This window comes from Colobus angolensis, unplaced genomic scaffold, assembly GCF_000951035.1.
Source record: "Colobus angolensis palliatus isolate OR3802 unplaced genomic scaffold, Cang.pa_1.0 Scaffold22, whole genome shotgun sequence".
In the NCBI taxonomy this organism is placed as follows: Eukaryota; Metazoa; Chordata; class Mammalia; order Primates; family Cercopithecidae; genus Colobus; species Colobus angolensis.
This window is the reverse complement of record NW_012115377.1, coordinates 512,854-528,969: the sequence shown is the minus strand read 5'-3', so window position 1 is coordinate 528,969 and position 16,116 is coordinate 512,854. Positions and strand designations below refer to the sequence as shown.

Below are 16,116 nucleotides of genomic sequence, written 5' to 3'. Positions count from 1 at the left end.
TCTGGGCGTGAAGGGGGTCAAGAGCCAGGGGAGGTTTGCTCACCACTTCCCCTCCCCTCCTCCAGGCAGGTCCAAGCCCCAGGCCCTTCATGGTGGGTGCCAAGCCTGGGCGTCACCGGCTGCCCACCTCCCTGAGGCTGCAAAGCCTCTGCCCTGCTCTAGGCCCCAGTGACCGCCAACCAGGGTGACCATGGCAGGTCTCAGCGGCCCCCGCCCTCATCACATCCTCCCAGTCTTCACGTGTGTGTCAGTCCATGTCTTCACGTGTGTGTAGCCTTGAGACAGGCCCCACGCGGAGTTACACACGCCAGGCCTGGGGGGCCAGGAGGTGGGCCGGGGGCTGGGCCCAGGACTCCCGGGGGGTCCCCAGTTTCCTGTCTGATACCGGTTTGTCTCTTCTGCAGGTTTGGCTCAGAAGAAGGCAGCCCCAACAGAGGTGAGTGTCTGGAGGGGACGAAGGGCCTGGGGTCCCCACCCTGACCACTTCCTCCCTACCCGTGGAGAAGCTGTGTGGCCTGAGGCAGCTCACCGCAGCTTTCTGGGCCCCAGATGCCATCCAGTGTCCACAGGCAGGATGAACATGAGGTCTGTGCCAGCCGCGTCTTGAGAGGTCAGGGTGAAATTCTGTGATGGAGGAGGGGGCCCCGCATCTGAGGGGCCGTGCCCCTAGTGGCAAGGGTGCCTGGTCAGGGCTGCAGGGGCAGGAAGGGCTTCTCTGGGTTCCAGGCCACGTGGAGCCAGGACTCTGCGGGGTGGGCGGTGGGGAGACAGCAGCTCTCACAGGGGTACTGGGGGCAGGAATGGAAGACCCGGCTGGAGGGTCAGATGCTGCCCAGAGGGCAATGCCCGAGGCTACCAGCTCCACCCGTACCATCGGTGTCTGTGAGCCACACAGGCGTAGTGCACAGTTAGGCTGTGTGCAGCCTACGTGTGCGTGTTTGTGTGCATGTGTGCGCGTTTGCCTGTGTGCACGTGTGTTTGCCAGTGTGCATGTTTGCCTGTGTGCGTGTGTGCATGTGTTTGCCTGTGTGCATGTGTTTGTGTGCGCATGTGCACGTGTTTGCCTGTGTGCATGTGTGGTTGCCTGTGTGCATGTTTGCCTGTGTACATGTTTGCCTGTGTGCATGTGTGCACATGTTTGACAGTGTGCATGTTTGCCTGTGTGCACATGTGTGTGCCGGTGTGCAGGTTTGCCTGTGTGCATGTTTGTGTTGCACGTGTGCACGTGTGCGTGTGTTTGCTGGTGTGCATGTTTGCCTGTGTGCGTGTGTGCATGTGTTTACCTGTGTGCATGTTTGCCTGTGTGCACGTGTGTTTGCCTGTGTGCATCATTGCCTGTGTGCACATGTGTGTGCTGGTGTGCAGGTTTGCCTGTGTGCATGTTTGTGTTGCACGTGTGCACGTGCGCGTGTTTGCTGGTGTGCATGTTTGCCTGTGTGCGTGTGTGCATGTGTTTACCTGTGTGCATGTTTGCCTGTGTGCGTGTGTGCATGTGTTTACCTGTGTGCATGTTTGCCTGTGTGCATGTGTGTTTGCCTGTGTGCATGTTTGCCTGTGTGCGCGTGTGCACGTGTTTGCCGGTATGCATGTTTGCCTGTGTGCGCGTGTGCACGGGTTTGCCGGTATGCATGTTTGCCTGTGTGTGCATGTGCACGTGTTTGCCTGTGTGCATGTTTGCCTGTGTGTGCATGTGCACGTGTGTTTGCCTGTGTGCATGTTTGCCTGTGTGCGCGTGTGCACGTGTTTGCCTGTGTGCGTGTTTGCCTGTGTGCACGTGTGCACGTTTGCCGGTATGCATGTTTGCCTGTGTGCGCGTGTGCACGTGTTTGCCGGTATGCATGTTTGCCTGTGTGCACGTGTGCACATGTTTGCCGGTATGCATGTTTGCCTGTGTGTGTGCACATGTGCGTGTAGATGGGTCCTTTCCATGCCCTGTCATTGCTGCCTACTCCGGAGAGTTTTCTCTGCACAGTGGCCCTGCCTTTGCAGCTTCTGCCAGCCCCGTGGCACCTAGTGGCCTTCTTCCCAGCCCCAGTGGCCGCGGTGGGGTGGGCTGTCCCCCGAGGGCGCTCGAGCTGCTGCATCTCCTGTTTTCCCGCATGCAGTCCTCAGGGCACCTGTTCCTGAGCCCCATTCCCAGAAGCAGTCCCCAAGGCACCCGCCCCACCTGGGCCGCCCTTGGGCCCTGCGTCCATAGCCAGAGCTGGGAGGGCTTTGTCCACCAGGCCTGGGACCCTGGGATCCTTCCTCAGAGTCCCCCGGCCTGGGGGCAGTGTGGAGGGTGGCGCGGGTGGGGGGATGAATTCCTGGGGAGAGTCTGCCCCCTGGCGGCAGCCCGGGAGAATGCACGGAACATGGCTGAGCAGCGTCGGCTGCGGAGGGAGGGCAGGGCAGGGCAGGGGTCAGGGCTGCAGGAGCGTCCCTGGGGCTGATAGCAGTGGGATGGGGTCTGGCCAGTGGAGGGTCCGTGGGCTCTCCTGGCAAACGCAGTGGCACTCCTTAAATGATGGTGCCAGGCGGGTCTGTTCTCCTTGGTTGGCCTCTGTGTCCCTTCAGGCTCCCACGGCCCCTCTTCACATCCTCCCACGAGGGCAGCAGGCTGAGGCCCCCTGGGGTCGGCTGCTCATCCATGTGCTGGGACGCCTGCGCTGCCCGACAGCTTGTAGGAGCCGGGCCTGACCCTGGCCAGTGAGACCGTCTCCCTCAGGGACGAGATGCTCTTTACGATCCTCCCAGCTCAGGGGTGTCACAGTTAGGGGCCCTGGTGAGGGAGAGGGGTTATGACTCCCACCAGCACCTCAGGTGGTGGACGGGACGCTCTGAGGCTGGCCTGGCTCACACCGTGTTGGCGGGAAGCCTGACCCCGCTCTGTTCCCACCCCCACCTCAGTCCTGGTTTTTGTTTTTGTTTTTTTTGAGACAGAGTCTCGCTCTGTCGCCCAGGCTGGAGGGCAGTGGCTCAATCTCGGCTCACTGCAAGCTCCACCTCCCGGGTCCACACCATTCTCCTGCCTCAGCCTCCCGCGTAGCTGGGACCACAGGCGCCCGCAGTCCTGTTCTTAAAAAATACCCACTTCACTGAGATGTGATTCACATGCTATACAGCTCACCCTCTGAAGTGTGCAGTAAATGACTTTTGGTGCATTTGCAGAGTTGTGTGGGGACATCTTTGCTTGTCACAACTGGGAGGTGCTCCTGGGATGGAGTGGGTGGAGGCCAGGGATGCTGCTCAGCACCCCAAAGAACAGTCCAGCCCCAGTGTCCACAGCACCTGGGGGAGACCCTGAAGTTGGGGGCTGGGGCTGCCCAATCCTCTTGCCCTTCTTGAGGACCCAGAGGTCTCCACCTCGGAGCGAGTGCTTCTGGGTGTCCAGCGTGGGACACTGAGGGGCCCCAGCCAGGCCACCAGGCGCCCGTGGGTGAGGGACCTCCTGCTGCATCTCGGAGTTGCCCGGACCTGCCCCCTGCCCTGTGCACCCCTGCTGGGCCCAACAACTAAACTCTTTCTTCGCAGGGTTTCAGAGCACGCCCTGCCCCGGTGGGTGTGCTCCTCACGGAGTTAACGCTTCCTGCTTCCTCTTCCCAGGCCCTGTCGATGACAGCACAGCCGGGCCCTGGCCATGGGAAGAAGTTGGGCCATCGAGGTGTGGACGCATCTGGCGAAACCACCTACAAGAAGGTTCCTCGGCTCCCTTTAGCTGGGGGGAGCGGGAGGGAGCGGAGGGGCGGGAGTTCCCACTGGTACCGTGGATGGGGCCCGTCGCCCCCGACACAAACCAGGGTGTGCACAGAGACAGGTGTGGGCTGTGTAGGGCAGAGACTCGAGTCCTCAGTCCTGGACGAGGCCCCACTGTTTGCTGTCCTTGCCGGGCGGCTGGGCAGCGTGCTCCGTGGCTCAGCCTGGCTGCAATGTCTGCCCGGCTCTGAGTCCTTGAAACCTTGGGCAGAGCCTGGGCTCTCGGCCCTGGTGAGGGAGAAGGGTTATGGTCCCTGCCACCACCTCGGGCGGTGGACGGGACACTCTGAGGCTGGCCTGGCTCACACCATGTTGGCAGGAAGCCTGACCCCCGCTCTGTTCCCACCCCCACCTAGGGCTTGTTTTTTCAAAAATAACTGTTGTACTGAGATGTGATTCATATACTGTACAATTCAGCCTTTAAAGTGTGCAGTAAATGACTTTTAGTACATTTGCAGAGTTGTGCAGCCATCACCTCTAATTCCAGAACATTCCATCAGCTCAAATAGCAACCCTGTCCCCATTAGCAGTCACCCCCATCCCCCACTCCCAGCCCCGGCACCCCGCGTCCCTTTCCTGCCTCTGTGGATTGGCCTGTCCTGGACATTTCATGGAAATGGAATCACACACGGTGTGGCTTTCTGTGTCTGGCGTGTCTCACTGAGCGTGGCGTCCTCAGGGTTCATTCGCGCTGGGGCCCGCGTCAGAGCCTCGCTCCTGTTCACGGCTGAGTCGTGTTCTGGCACGCGGGGCGCCCGCGCTGCGCTTGTCCCTTGCTGCGTTGTGGATGCTGGCGTGGTTCACACTCCTGGCCGTTGTGAATTGTGCTGCTGAGGACACGTGTGTGTGTCTGTGTGTGGATACGTGTGTTCGTTCGTCTTGGGCAGACACCCAGGAGCAGAATTGCCAAGTCACATGTAACTCGGCGTCACTTCTGAGAAACTTGCAAACTGTGCTCCGCAGCCGCTGTACCATTTTCCACGCCCAGCGGCGGTGACTGAGGCCCGGTGTCCCCGCATCCTCACCAGCCCCCGTGATTGTTGTCTCTGATTCTGCCGTCCTCGTGGGTGGGTGTGAGGTGGTGTCTCTTCAAGGTGTTTTTTTGTTTGTTTGTTTTTGTAGAGACGGGGGTTTCGCCACGTTGCCCAGGCTGGTCTCGAACTCCTAGGCTCAGGCAGTCTTCCCACCCTGGCCTCCCGAGTGGCCGGGATTCCAGGCGTGAGCCACCGTGCACGGCCCCCTGTGGTTTGATTTGCTTGTACCCAGTGACATGGAGCGTCTTTGCGGGCTTCAGGGCCATTTGTACGTTATCTCCGGGCACATGTCTGTTCTGTCCGTGGCATCTCGGGGAGGTGAACGTGCAGGCCAGACCCCCACTACCCAGAGTGTGGTTTAGGAGGGAGGCAGCGGCCGAACCTGGGCAGTGGCAGAAACCTCCCTCCCTGCCCCCTCACACCTGCGACAGGAGAACTGGAGGCCAGAGTTAGAGACCAGAGGTATGGGCCGGCTTCCCAGGGCTAACGTGAACATGACCCCGAGAGCACACAGTGAGAATAATGCTAACAATGCTGGTGGCAAATATAACAGCAGCTGGCCGGGCGCGGTGGCTCACGCCTGGAGTCCCAGCACTTTGGGAGGCCGAGGCGGGAGAATCCTGAGGTCAGAAGTTGGAGACCAGCCTGGTCAACATGGCGCAACCTTGTCTCTACTAAAAATACAAAAAAATAATTAGGTGTGGTGGCGCGTGCCTGTAATCCCAGTTACTCGGGAGGCTGAGGCAGAGAATAGCTTGAACCTGAGAGGCGGAGGTTGCAGTGAGCCGAAATCGCACCACCGCACTCCAGCCTGGGCAATAGAGCAAGACTCTGTCTCAAAAAAAATAAATAAATAACGGCCGGGCGCGGTGGCTCACGCCTGCAATCCCAGCACTTTGGGAGGCCGAAGCGGGCGGATCACGAGGTCAGGAGATCAAGACCATCCTGGCTAACACAGTGACACCCCGTCTGTACTAAAAATACAAAAAATTAGCCAGGTGTGGTGGCGGGCACCTGTAGTCCCAGCTACTCAGGAGGCTGAGGCAGGAGAATGGTGTGAACCCAGGAGGTAGAGCTTGCAGCGAGTGGAGATCGCACCACTGCACTCCAGCCTGGGCAACAGAGCGAGACTCCATCTCAAAAAAATTTAAAAAATAATAATAATAATAGTGCCGGCGCGGTGGCTCACACCTGCAATCCCAGCACTTTGGGAGGCCAAGGTAGGCAGATCAGCTGAGGTCAGGAGTTCAAGACCAGCCTGGCCAACATGGTGAAACCCCATCTCCACTAAAAATACAGAAATTAACCAGGCGTGATGGCGGGTGCCTGTAATCCCAGCTACTCAGGAGACTGAGGCAGGAGAATCACTTGAACTCGGGAGGTGGAGGTTGCAGTGAGCTGAGATCGCACCACTGCACTCCAGCCTGGGTGACAGAGCAAGAGCCTGTCTCAAAAAATAAACAAACAAATAAAAATAATAACAACAGCAGCTGACACCATGTCCCCAAGAGGGCCAGAACCATTGTACCCGTCCCTGTCTACAGGCAGGGAAACTGAGGCACAGAGCAGCCATGTGGGTTGCCCAGTGTGACCACGTGCATTACATAGAAAGCAGCTAGCAGGAACCCGCATCTGAAGACGTGAAAGTGATCTGGGCATCTCGCTGTAAACGGCACCCCCTAAAAACAAACCCTGATAGTGAACCAACCCTTGCTAAGTTGGAGCTGTTTCAGAATGTGAGAACCTTCTAGAACCTAGCTAGCCAACAGGACTGGAGGGCTGAGTGACGCAGTGCAGCAGTCACAGCCAAGTCCTGTCCTGGCTGTGTGGCCCAAGGGAGGGTGGCTTTACCCCCCGGCCTGATGTCCATGGCTCAACAGCCACAGGACAGGCGACCCCGGGGTCACCGGGAGGGGGTTGGCAGGTGCGGGGTCCCGAGCTGCAGCTGGACACGGTCTCCACCCCCTGGTGCACACAGTGGGTGCAGGGCAGCGTGGGGAGCAGCCGGGGGCCCTGACGCTCTGGTCTCCCCGCAGACCACCTCCTCTACCCTGAAGGGCGCCATCCAGCTGGGCATCGGCTACACCGTGGGCCACCTGAGCTCCAAGCCCGAGCGCGATGTGCTCATGCAGGACTTCTACGTGGTGGAGAGCATCTTCTTCCCCAGGTGGGCCGGGCCCCGGAGCCTCAGGCCTCACCCGGCACACGCGTGGCTGTGACATGGAGTGGCCTGTCCTGAGCGCCCTTCTGTGCTGAAAGCAGCACCTGGCCCCTCCTGGCGCTTCCTTGGCCTTGAGCTCTGGCCCTCTGTCCGTCAGGACATTGGTTTGCTGCTAAATCAGAGACCCAGTGTAAAAGCAGTTTAAGAACAGGAAAAAGAGGCCGGGCGCGGTGGCTCAAGCCTGTAATCCCAGCACTGTGGGAGGCCGAGACGGGCGGATCATGAGGTCAGGAGATCGAGACCATCTGGCTAACACAGTGAAACCCCGTCTCTATTAAAAAATACAAAAAAAAACTAGCTGGGCGAGGTGGCAGGCACCTGTAGTCCCAGCTACTCGGGAGGCTGAGGCAGGAGAATGGCATAAACCTGGGAGGCGGAGCTTGCAGTGAGCTGAGATCCGGCCACTGCACTCCAGCCTGGGCAACAGAGCGAGACTCCGTCTCAAAAAAAAAAAAAAAAAAAACAGGAAAAAGAAAAGATAGAAGTTAGCTCTTTTCTAATCTACAAATACCAGTGGGCAGTGCAGGGCTGGTCAGGAGGCTCCATGGTGTTGGGGTCCTGGGATCCTTCTGGTCACCCCACACCACCATCCTCAATATACAGCTCTGTGACCAGTGGCCCCAGGTGGCTGCCCAGGCTCCTGCCATCACGGCTGCATTCCAGCCACAGGAGGAAAGAGAAGGAGAACAACACAGCCCTTCCCTTTAGAACATAACCAGTGTTTCTGCTGCACTTGTGTCACTGGCTGGGTGCAGTCACACGACCACACCAAGCTGCAAGAGCCTGGGGCGGCGTGGTCCTGTTCTTGGCAGCCCTATGTGCCGGACCAACAACGTGTGCCCCTTTGTTAATGAAAGAAGAGAGGGTGGTTACCGGGGGACAGTTCCATCAGGAGCCCCATGTTGCTTGTGGGATTGGGCCATTTCCAGGAAGCCTTGGAGCTGAGCCGCTAGAGGCTCAGCTGCTAGAGGCACTAGGAGGGGCCATGGCAGGGGTGGGGGAGAGGTGCCATCCCCCCCTCACAGGCTTCCTCCTGTCCTTCCTCCACAGTGAAGGCAGCAACCTCACCCCCGCCCACCACTTCCAGGACTTCCGTTTCAAGACCTATGCACCTGTCGCCTTCCGCTACTTCCGGGAGCTCTTTGGGATCCGGCCAGACGATTACTTGGTAAGCGTATTTGCCATTATGGGCTTCCTGGCTTGAAACAGAACATGTGTTGGGTCTTGGAGGGTCTGTGGGTCAGGCATTGGGGGCAGCCTCCCTGGGTTCCTGGTGTAGGGTTATGGTCAGGTTCGGGGCCGGGGTCTCCGTGAGACTCACTGGGGAAGGGAGAGGGATTGGCCTCCAAGCTCACATCGCTGGCGGCTGCAGAACTCCGTCCTGGCTGGCATTGGCTGGGAGCCTCCTCCATTCCTTGTCATGTGGGTCTTGTCATCAAAGCGTCCACTCACCAAAGAGATGGTACAGTCTTCTGTAGCCTGGTGCCAAAGTGACTGACCCATCTTCAGACTTAGGGTTAGAACAAGGCACTGGGACGTGGGCGCCACTGGGGACCAGCGTAGCGTCGGCCCTCCCAAGCTCTAGCCGTGGCTTTGTTGTTTCAAGTTAGAAAAGTCAAAATCTAGGCCAACCCCTTTGACGTGGCAGCCCATCCTCCGGGCTCCTGAAAGAGGCGTGTGGAAGGCGGCGCTCACCGTGGTGGCCCCGGAGCTCACCAGCGCCAGCACCACTTCTCAAAGCTCTGGGTAGCCTTTTCCCAAGCCTGCTGGTCATTCTGAGGACTTTGTGTCAGGGAAAAGGTGAACTCCGTAGACGAGTGCGGTTGGCGTTCTGGCTGTCGCGGCAGCGAGGTCCCCGGGGCCGGGAGCCTGTGGTTCTCCGATCCTGCCCTCACCCACGGTGGTCGGTTCCTTGTGCCTTTGGTGGTTGGTGACCGTGCATGTGTTTGGTTTCTCTCAGGCTGTAGCAAGCGCCTGAGGCTGCACTCTTCCAGGGAGAATGAGCATGTGCTGCAGCCGCGGGTACATGCGACCGCCCGAGAACTCCCGCCCTGTTCAGGTGCCCGGGAGTCACCATGCCCCTGGGCTGTGTTACCAAGGCCCAGCCTCCTGACATCAGTGTCCCAGCGTTTGCCTGAGCTCGGCGAGGCAGTGGGGAGTGAACAGACAGCTGGGGTTTTTGCCTAGAAGTGGCCCTCAGGTGACCTGGACGCCACGGTGTGAGGCGGCCGGGAATGGGAGGCGGCAGCCTGGCTCATAGCAGAGACGGCACCCGTGTCCACTAGTAGGAGTGGACGGACACAAGCCGAGCTGGGGCCGTCTGGGTCTCCCCTAGAACCCGATGAGACCGCATTCCGGGGCCTCAGGCCGGGTGTGCGCCCACAGCGTCTTGGGGCCAGCCTGGTGTTGGTGACCCCCGAATCCTCCTCATCTCAGGAGTGTGAGAATTCTCCTGGGGGCCCCCAGCCTCCATCCAGGCTGGTGTGCGTGTGGCCATGAGCCAGTGGCGGGAGGACGGGCCAGTGTGCGTGTTGCCGTCCACAGGGCCCCTGAGCCTGAGTGGGGACAGGTGGGGCTCGAGGGGGACTGGGGGTTGCCGGTACTTCTCTGATTGGACAGCTGAGGTCACAGTCCACCCTGGTAAAAGGGGTAGCCCCAGCAAGGCCCCCAGCTCAGGACAGCCAGGAAGGAGAAGGCAGAGGTTGGACGTGGGGTGGGGCTCAGCCCTGCCCAGCAGTCAGCGGAGGGTGGAGAGGAGGCCGGGGTCGGTGGCACAGCTGCCGAGAGCCCCAGCACCGACGAAGGAGGCCGTGGGGGGTTGTCCTGGCACTGCCTGGCTCAGAAACCCACTCATGGGGCCTGCTTCCCCGTGGCAGCTGAGGCCCATGGAGGCCACAGCCCTGCAACTGCCATTAGCCGTGTGGCTTCAGAATTTCCGTCGTTGGTGGTGTTTGTACAAAGCTGAACGTGCCTTTCCACAGTGTTTTCCGCTCTGCGGGTGAGATCAGCCTCCCCCTCCTGCCACCATGGGGAGGGAGCAGTGATTTGTGCCTCGGGGGGACACTCCGGCTGCGTGGGGCGTCCCCTGCTGCAGGTGACCTGAGGACAGTGGCCCCGGGCTTGGTGGGGTCCCCTGGCCTCCCAGGGAGGGCACCAGCCCCAGGAGAGACCCGCCCTCGCTCTGCACTGCTGTGTCTGTGTCGGGGAGGCTGGAGGGCGTCCTGCTGCGGCGGGAAGGGCGGAGGAACCACGTGGGCTCTGTGTTTCCCGTGGATATTTGTGGCTCGTGGCTGTGGGCGGAGAAAGGGAGGCAGATGGCCGGGCTGGGCGACAGCAGTGGCCTGGATAGATCTCCCTCCAGCCTCTGAGTCCGCCCCCCGCGGTGCTCTCACCCTGCACCGTCACTCCCAGCCAGGCCATGGCAGAAGCAGCGCGTGTAGGAGGAAGGACCCTCGCTGTTCTGAGCTGCTGAGGTTGGCAGGGCCGTTGCTGACTCCGCAGAATCCAGCCTGTGTTGACGACGTGGGATAACTGATGGCGCCGTTCCCTGGCCCGAGACCACCTTGGGCAGTGGAGGGCGGGGGCAGTGACTTGAGCCCAAGGAGGGACAGGGGCATTCCCAGGCCCCGGGCCTGAAGTGACCTCATGTTTCCGGCGTCCTCTGGCCGCCAAGCACATTCACACCTCAGAGCGTGTGTGGCGCTGGGGACCCAACTCCCACCTCAAGCCTCTGGCTCTTCGAGCATTTTCCAAAGGTGGTTCCCCTCACTTGTTGGGGTTTTTTTGAAACAGAGTCTTTCTCACTCTGTTGCCCAAGTTGGAGAGCAGTGGTGCTGTCCCCGCTCACAGCAGCCTCGACCTCCTGAGCTCAAGTGATCCTCCCACCTTAGCCTCCCAAGTAGCTGGGACCACAGATGTGCGCCACCACGCCTGGGTTTTGTTTTGTTTTGTTTTGTTTTTTAGTGCAGATGAGGCCTCGCTCTGTTGCCCAGGCTGGTCTTGAACTCCTGGGCTCAAACAATCCTCCCTCCTCAGCCTCCCAAGGTGCTGGGATTACCAAGTGCTGGGTGAGCCGCTGTGCCTGGCCTCCCCTCGCTTCTACTTGCCACCACTCCTGACTCTGGGGACACCCCCCACCTGCTTAGCACAGCAGCGTTCTTCCCAGCGGGGCGGGCGGCACTCAGCACTCAGAGACCACCCTTCTGCTGTCCGGCAGACACGGACCCAGCGTTAACCCTGGGCGGGCCTGCCTCACTCCGCTGATGGGGAGCGGGCTCTGACCTCATCTGCGACCAGTTAGGATTTTGCAGGGCGTGACCCAGGTGGCGTTAGCCACACGCACACTTCATTGGTTCCATACCCAGAAGACGCAGGGTAGCTCCCGTGGTCTCTTCTTCACTCTTGTCCTTAACAAATAGAGCATCTGTCGTGTGTCAGTGACGCAAACAACTTTCGCCTCCGTGGACCTACTGCCTAATGTCTAGGAGAGGGCGTGGAGGCAGAGAGACAGTGAGCACAACAGCAGGGGCTGAGAAAAAGGGGCAGTGAGGTGGGGAGGAAGGGCTTGGACTGGGGTGCCAGGGGCCAGAGTGGGGCCTGCCCATCAGAGATGCAGCTTCCATCCCAGAGGTTATCTTCTGGTCCAGTGTGGCTGCTGAGGTTCCGGCCATCACATGAGCATCTCAGGAGGGAACTAGGTGGGAAGGAGAGAAGGGCCGGGGCCCGCTGACCCACCTCCTCTGCTTCCAGTATTCCCTGTGCAACGAGCCACTGATCGAGCTGTCCAACCCGGGTGCCAGCGGCTCCCTCTTCTACGTCACCAGCGACGACGAGTTCATCATCAAGACTGTCATGCACAAGGAGGCCGAGTTCCTGCAGAAGCTGCTCCCCGGCTACTACATGGTGCGTGGCCCGCCCTGTGGGTAGGCGGCTCCTCCATCAGTCCCCTGCTCCCGGCCGACAGGAGCAAACGTCTGCAAGGCTGGGGCAAGCAGGCGTCCTTGGGGCGCAGCGAGAGGCATCTTGGGCCCCAGGCTCTCCCCGTCGGGGGTCCCAGTCAGGCTTCACCAGCACCAGTCACCAGTGTTCAGGAGCTGCCCTCTCTTCCTCCTGTGGCCACACGCCCTGAGGGCTGTCCCAGGCAGGGCTGGGTGGGCATCGGCTCCTGCCTGGCTCCCCGTCCCCACCTGGCCAACACCCCGTATGAGCCGTGGGCCCCAGAACCGGTGGCCCATGGGCAATGTCTCTCAGCTGCCACGGAGGCCCAAGCGGCCCAAGGGTGACTCAGAGGGATCCAGAGAGGAGGGGGACAGGCCACCAGCCGGCACTCCACAAAAGACCAGCTGCTCGGGCAGGCGTGAGGCAGCTCCATCCGGCCCACCCCTCACCCCGCGTGCCTCACAGGGCGCGTCAGGCCCCGGGAGCGGGAGTAGCAGCCGGCGGCTGCGGCTGTGTTCCCTGGTCTGGGATTCCGGTACTCGCCCAGACGAGGTGGGCGCCTCCCATGTGGCTGGGCCTGAGCTGCTGCCCGGCTCTGGGCAGCGCCGTGCAACCCCTGACTCAGTTTCCCCCTTGAACCCTCCTCCATCCACTCTCTGTGATGCTTAGCCAGGGGCCCGGGCTCCCTCGATCAGGCTCAGCAAACTCAATCTTTAGAGGCCCAGAGAGTGGGTGTTTTTGGCTCTGCGAGCCAGTGTCCTATGTCTCCAGGGCTTAGCTCTGCCTGGGTGGCACCGAGCCGCCATGACCACATGAGAATGTACGGGCACGGCCGTGTGCCCATACGTGTTATGTATAGACCAAGAAATGCAAATTCCATATCACGTTCACGTGTTATCAAAGACTATTCTCTGTTTCCCCACTTATTTATTTATTTATTGAGACGGAGTCTCGCTCTGTCAACAGGCTGGAGTGCAGTGACGCGATCTCGGCTCACTGCAGCCTCCCCCCTCCCAAGTTCAAGCCATTCTTCTGCCTCAGCCTCCCAAGCAGCTGGGACTACAGGCGCCCGCCACCATGCCCAGCTATTTTTTTTTTATTTTTAGTAGAGCCAGGGTGTCACCGTGTTAGTCAGGATGGTCTCGATCTCCTGACGTCATGATCTGCCTGTCTCGGCCTCCCAAAGTGCTGCCACCACGTCTGGCCTCTTCACCACTTTTTTTTTTTTTTTTTTTTGAGATGAAGTCTTGCTCTGTCGCCCAGGCTGGAATGCAATGGCACAATCTCGGCTCACTGCAACCTCCGTCTCCCAGGTTCAAGCGATTCACCTGCCTCAGCCTCGAAAGTAGCTGGGATTACAGGCATGTGCCACCACGCCCAGCTAATTTTTATTTTTAATAGAGACGGGGTTTCACCATGTTGGCCAGGCCAACTCCTGACCTCAGGTGATCCACCCACCTCGGCCTCCCAAAGTGCTGGGATTACAGGCGTGAGCCACCGCACCCGACCCTCTCCACTTTTTAAAACTGATAAAACATTCTTAGCTCACAGCCCTATAAAAATAGGTGGCATCCAGATTTGGCCCAGGGGCTGGAGTTTGCTGAGCCTGCCCAGGCTGGTGCCTGAGGCCGTGCCCCCCACTCCTCTCCCTGTGGGTCTGTCCCAGCCCCGACACCTGCACAGCACACCACAGGGTTCATCATTGAGAGGCTCTGGGCAGGGGGAGCTGTTGATTCACTTGGGTGCCCCTGGGTCACCCAGTGCCTGCTTGGGGCCTACAGGGCAGAGCAGGACCCAGACCTGTGCCTGGGGACCCAGGTTTGGAGTGAAGGTCCGAGTTGATCAGTCCAACACAGCAAAGCATAACCGACATAGAGGGTGGGCTCACGCCCGGAGTCCTGGCACTTTGGGAGGCTGAGCTGGGAGGATGGTTTGAGCCCTGGAGGTTGAGGCTGCAGTGAGCTGTGATCGCACCCTTGCACTCCAGCCTGGGCGACAGAGTGAGACCCTGTCTCAAGAAAATACACGTGTGTGCGCACACTGTGTGTCTGTGCATGTGTGTGTGTGCGTGTGTGCATATGCATATATGTATGTATATGTATGTATTTCAGGATAGAGCATTGCGTTTCTGGCCTCCAGACCTCCCAACAGGCGAGCCCAGCCAGGGCGATGTCCAGTGGGCAGGCAGGGAGTGTGGAACCCTCTGATGGAACAGAAGTGCCTGCCTCGGGGCCTGGCTCTGTAGAAACAGACTCTCCTGGAGCTCACAGTTGGGCGGGGAGACCCTGTGGCCTGTGGGAGTCGGGGTGCTGTAGGAAGGCCAGCTGGGCACCTGCAGAGGAAAGGGGTCCCTGAGGGCTTCTGGGGAGAGAGGGGGGCCGGCCAGGGGCATCCATGAGCCCCCTGAGGCAGAGGCCAGCTCTGCCCGCCCCCGCGGGTCTGTGGCCCAGCCGCCCTCCATGACGTCCCCTCTTCCCCCTGCAGAACCTTAACCAGAACCCGCGGACGCTGCTACCCAAGTTCTACGGGCTGTACTGCGTGCAGTCGGGGGGCAAGAACATCCGCGTGGTGGTCATGAACAACATCCTGCCCCGCGTGGTCAAGATGCACCTCAAGTTCGACCTCAAGGGCTCCACCTACAAGCGGCGCGCCAGCAAGAAGGAGAAGGAGAAGAGCTTCCCCACCTACAAGGACCTGGACTTCATGCAGGACATGCCCGAGGGGCTCCTGCTGGACGCCGACACCTTCAGCGCCCTGGTCAAGACGCTGCAGCGGGACTGTCTGGTGAGGGCTCGGCCCGGGCCGGGGAGGGAGGGTGGCAGGTGGGACTGCCTGGTGAGGCCACGTTCCGGGCACCAGGGCCAGGGAGGGTGCCAGGCTGAGGCCCACCTGCCCCGCAGCCCACAGCAGGCCCCACCCCAACGTGGGATCCGGAAGCCGCTCAAGCTTTCGTGGCCTTAACCTAAAACGTGGTTGGACACAGTGGCTCACGCCTGGGATCCCAGCACTTTGGGAGGCGGGCAGGTGGCTTGAGCCCAGGGGTTCAAGACCAGCATGGGCCACATTGTGAGACCCTGTCTCACAAAGAAAACAGAAAACTTACGTCTCCAGACCCAGCCCTTGGGGGTTGGGAGTGTCTGCACCGCTAAGAAGCAGTTCCCCTGGAGTTTACGTGGTGACAGTGGTACAGTCCCCCCATCCCCCGAGAAGAGAGCCCAGCCTTCAGATGCTGTGGTCACGAGCCCAGAGCTCCCGGCCAGCCATGAGAGCTTGCTGTGCCTCAGTTTCCTTACCCATCAAATGGGATGACTGCCTGCTCTGCAGGCCATGGCAAGGGCCCATGCCTGTCCGGCGGGGGTCTGGCTCCTGTCCACGTGGAGCCTGCACTGGCTCCGTATTAGGGAAAGAACGATGCACGCAGCTCTTCCTCTCCCTGTGTTCGCTCCATCGTCCCCGCCCCACCCCGGCAGCTTCGAGGCGTGGAGCCAAGGAGGGAGGCCCCAGCCTGTCGGGAGCAGAGCCTGGGACCTCCCAGCTCCCCCACTCCACCCAGGGTCCCCTGCTGACCACCCCTAGCTCCCCGACCCCTTTGAGAACTTGACCCACACCCCCAGAGAACTGCGCAGACCACTCAGGGGCCTTGAGGCTACCCTGGGCATCCACACACCTGGGTGTCACCTGTCAGGCCGGCAGGTCCTTGCCCACAGGCCTGGGCTGGTCAGAGCATAGGCCTAGCCCCTGTCTCTCAGGAAAGAGCAAAGCCAGGGAGGGAAGTCCCCGTCCCAGTGCCTGGGGCGGCCTGCTGTGAGGCTGGAAGCCCCACTCTGGCCCGCCCTGATGCCGCCGTGTGACCGTAGCCCCCCCCATCCCTCGGGATAATACTAGAACCCCACCCCTGCATGGCCATGGGACTCCATCCCTCATGCGTGAGCCCACGGGGCTGTCCAGGCTGGGGCCCCCGTAAGGTCCAGGAGCTGTGGTGGGGATGGAGACAGCTGACGGCATGGTGTGCTCCTGCCCGTCCGTCCCGCCAGGTCCTGGAGAGCTTCAAGATCATGGACTACAGCCTGCTGCTGGGCGTGCACAACATCGACCAGCACGAGCGCGAGCGGCAGGCGCAGGGCGCCCGGGGCACCTCGGACGAGAAGCGGCCCGTAGGCCAGAAGGCGCTCTACTCCACGGCCATGG

General features: G+C 60.6%; 1 protein-coding gene across 1 annotated transcript in view; it reads left to right on the top strand.

Moving 5' to 3' along the window:
• The first annotated feature begins 404 nt into the window (after nucleotides 1-404).
• Nucleotides 405-16,116, top strand: part of PIP5K1C (phosphatidylinositol-4-phosphate 5-kinase, type I, gamma) — a 45,298-nt gene continuing 29,586 nt past the window's right edge. Inside the window, exons 1-7 of the mRNA XM_011943441.1 lie at nucleotides 405-436; nucleotides 3,586-3,678; nucleotides 6,806-6,936; nucleotides 8,041-8,158; nucleotides 11,740-11,892; nucleotides 14,413-14,712; nucleotides 15,963-16,110. Of these exons, the coding sequence (XP_011798831.1) occupies nucleotides 3,595-3,678; nucleotides 6,806-6,936; nucleotides 8,041-8,158; nucleotides 11,740-11,892; nucleotides 14,413-14,712; nucleotides 15,963-16,110 (934 nt within the window). The 5' untranslated portion in view covers nucleotides 405-436; nucleotides 3,586-3,594. The remainder of the gene's footprint in view (nucleotides 437-3,585; nucleotides 3,679-6,805; nucleotides 6,937-8,040; nucleotides 8,159-11,739; nucleotides 11,893-14,412; nucleotides 14,713-15,962; nucleotides 16,111-16,116) is intronic.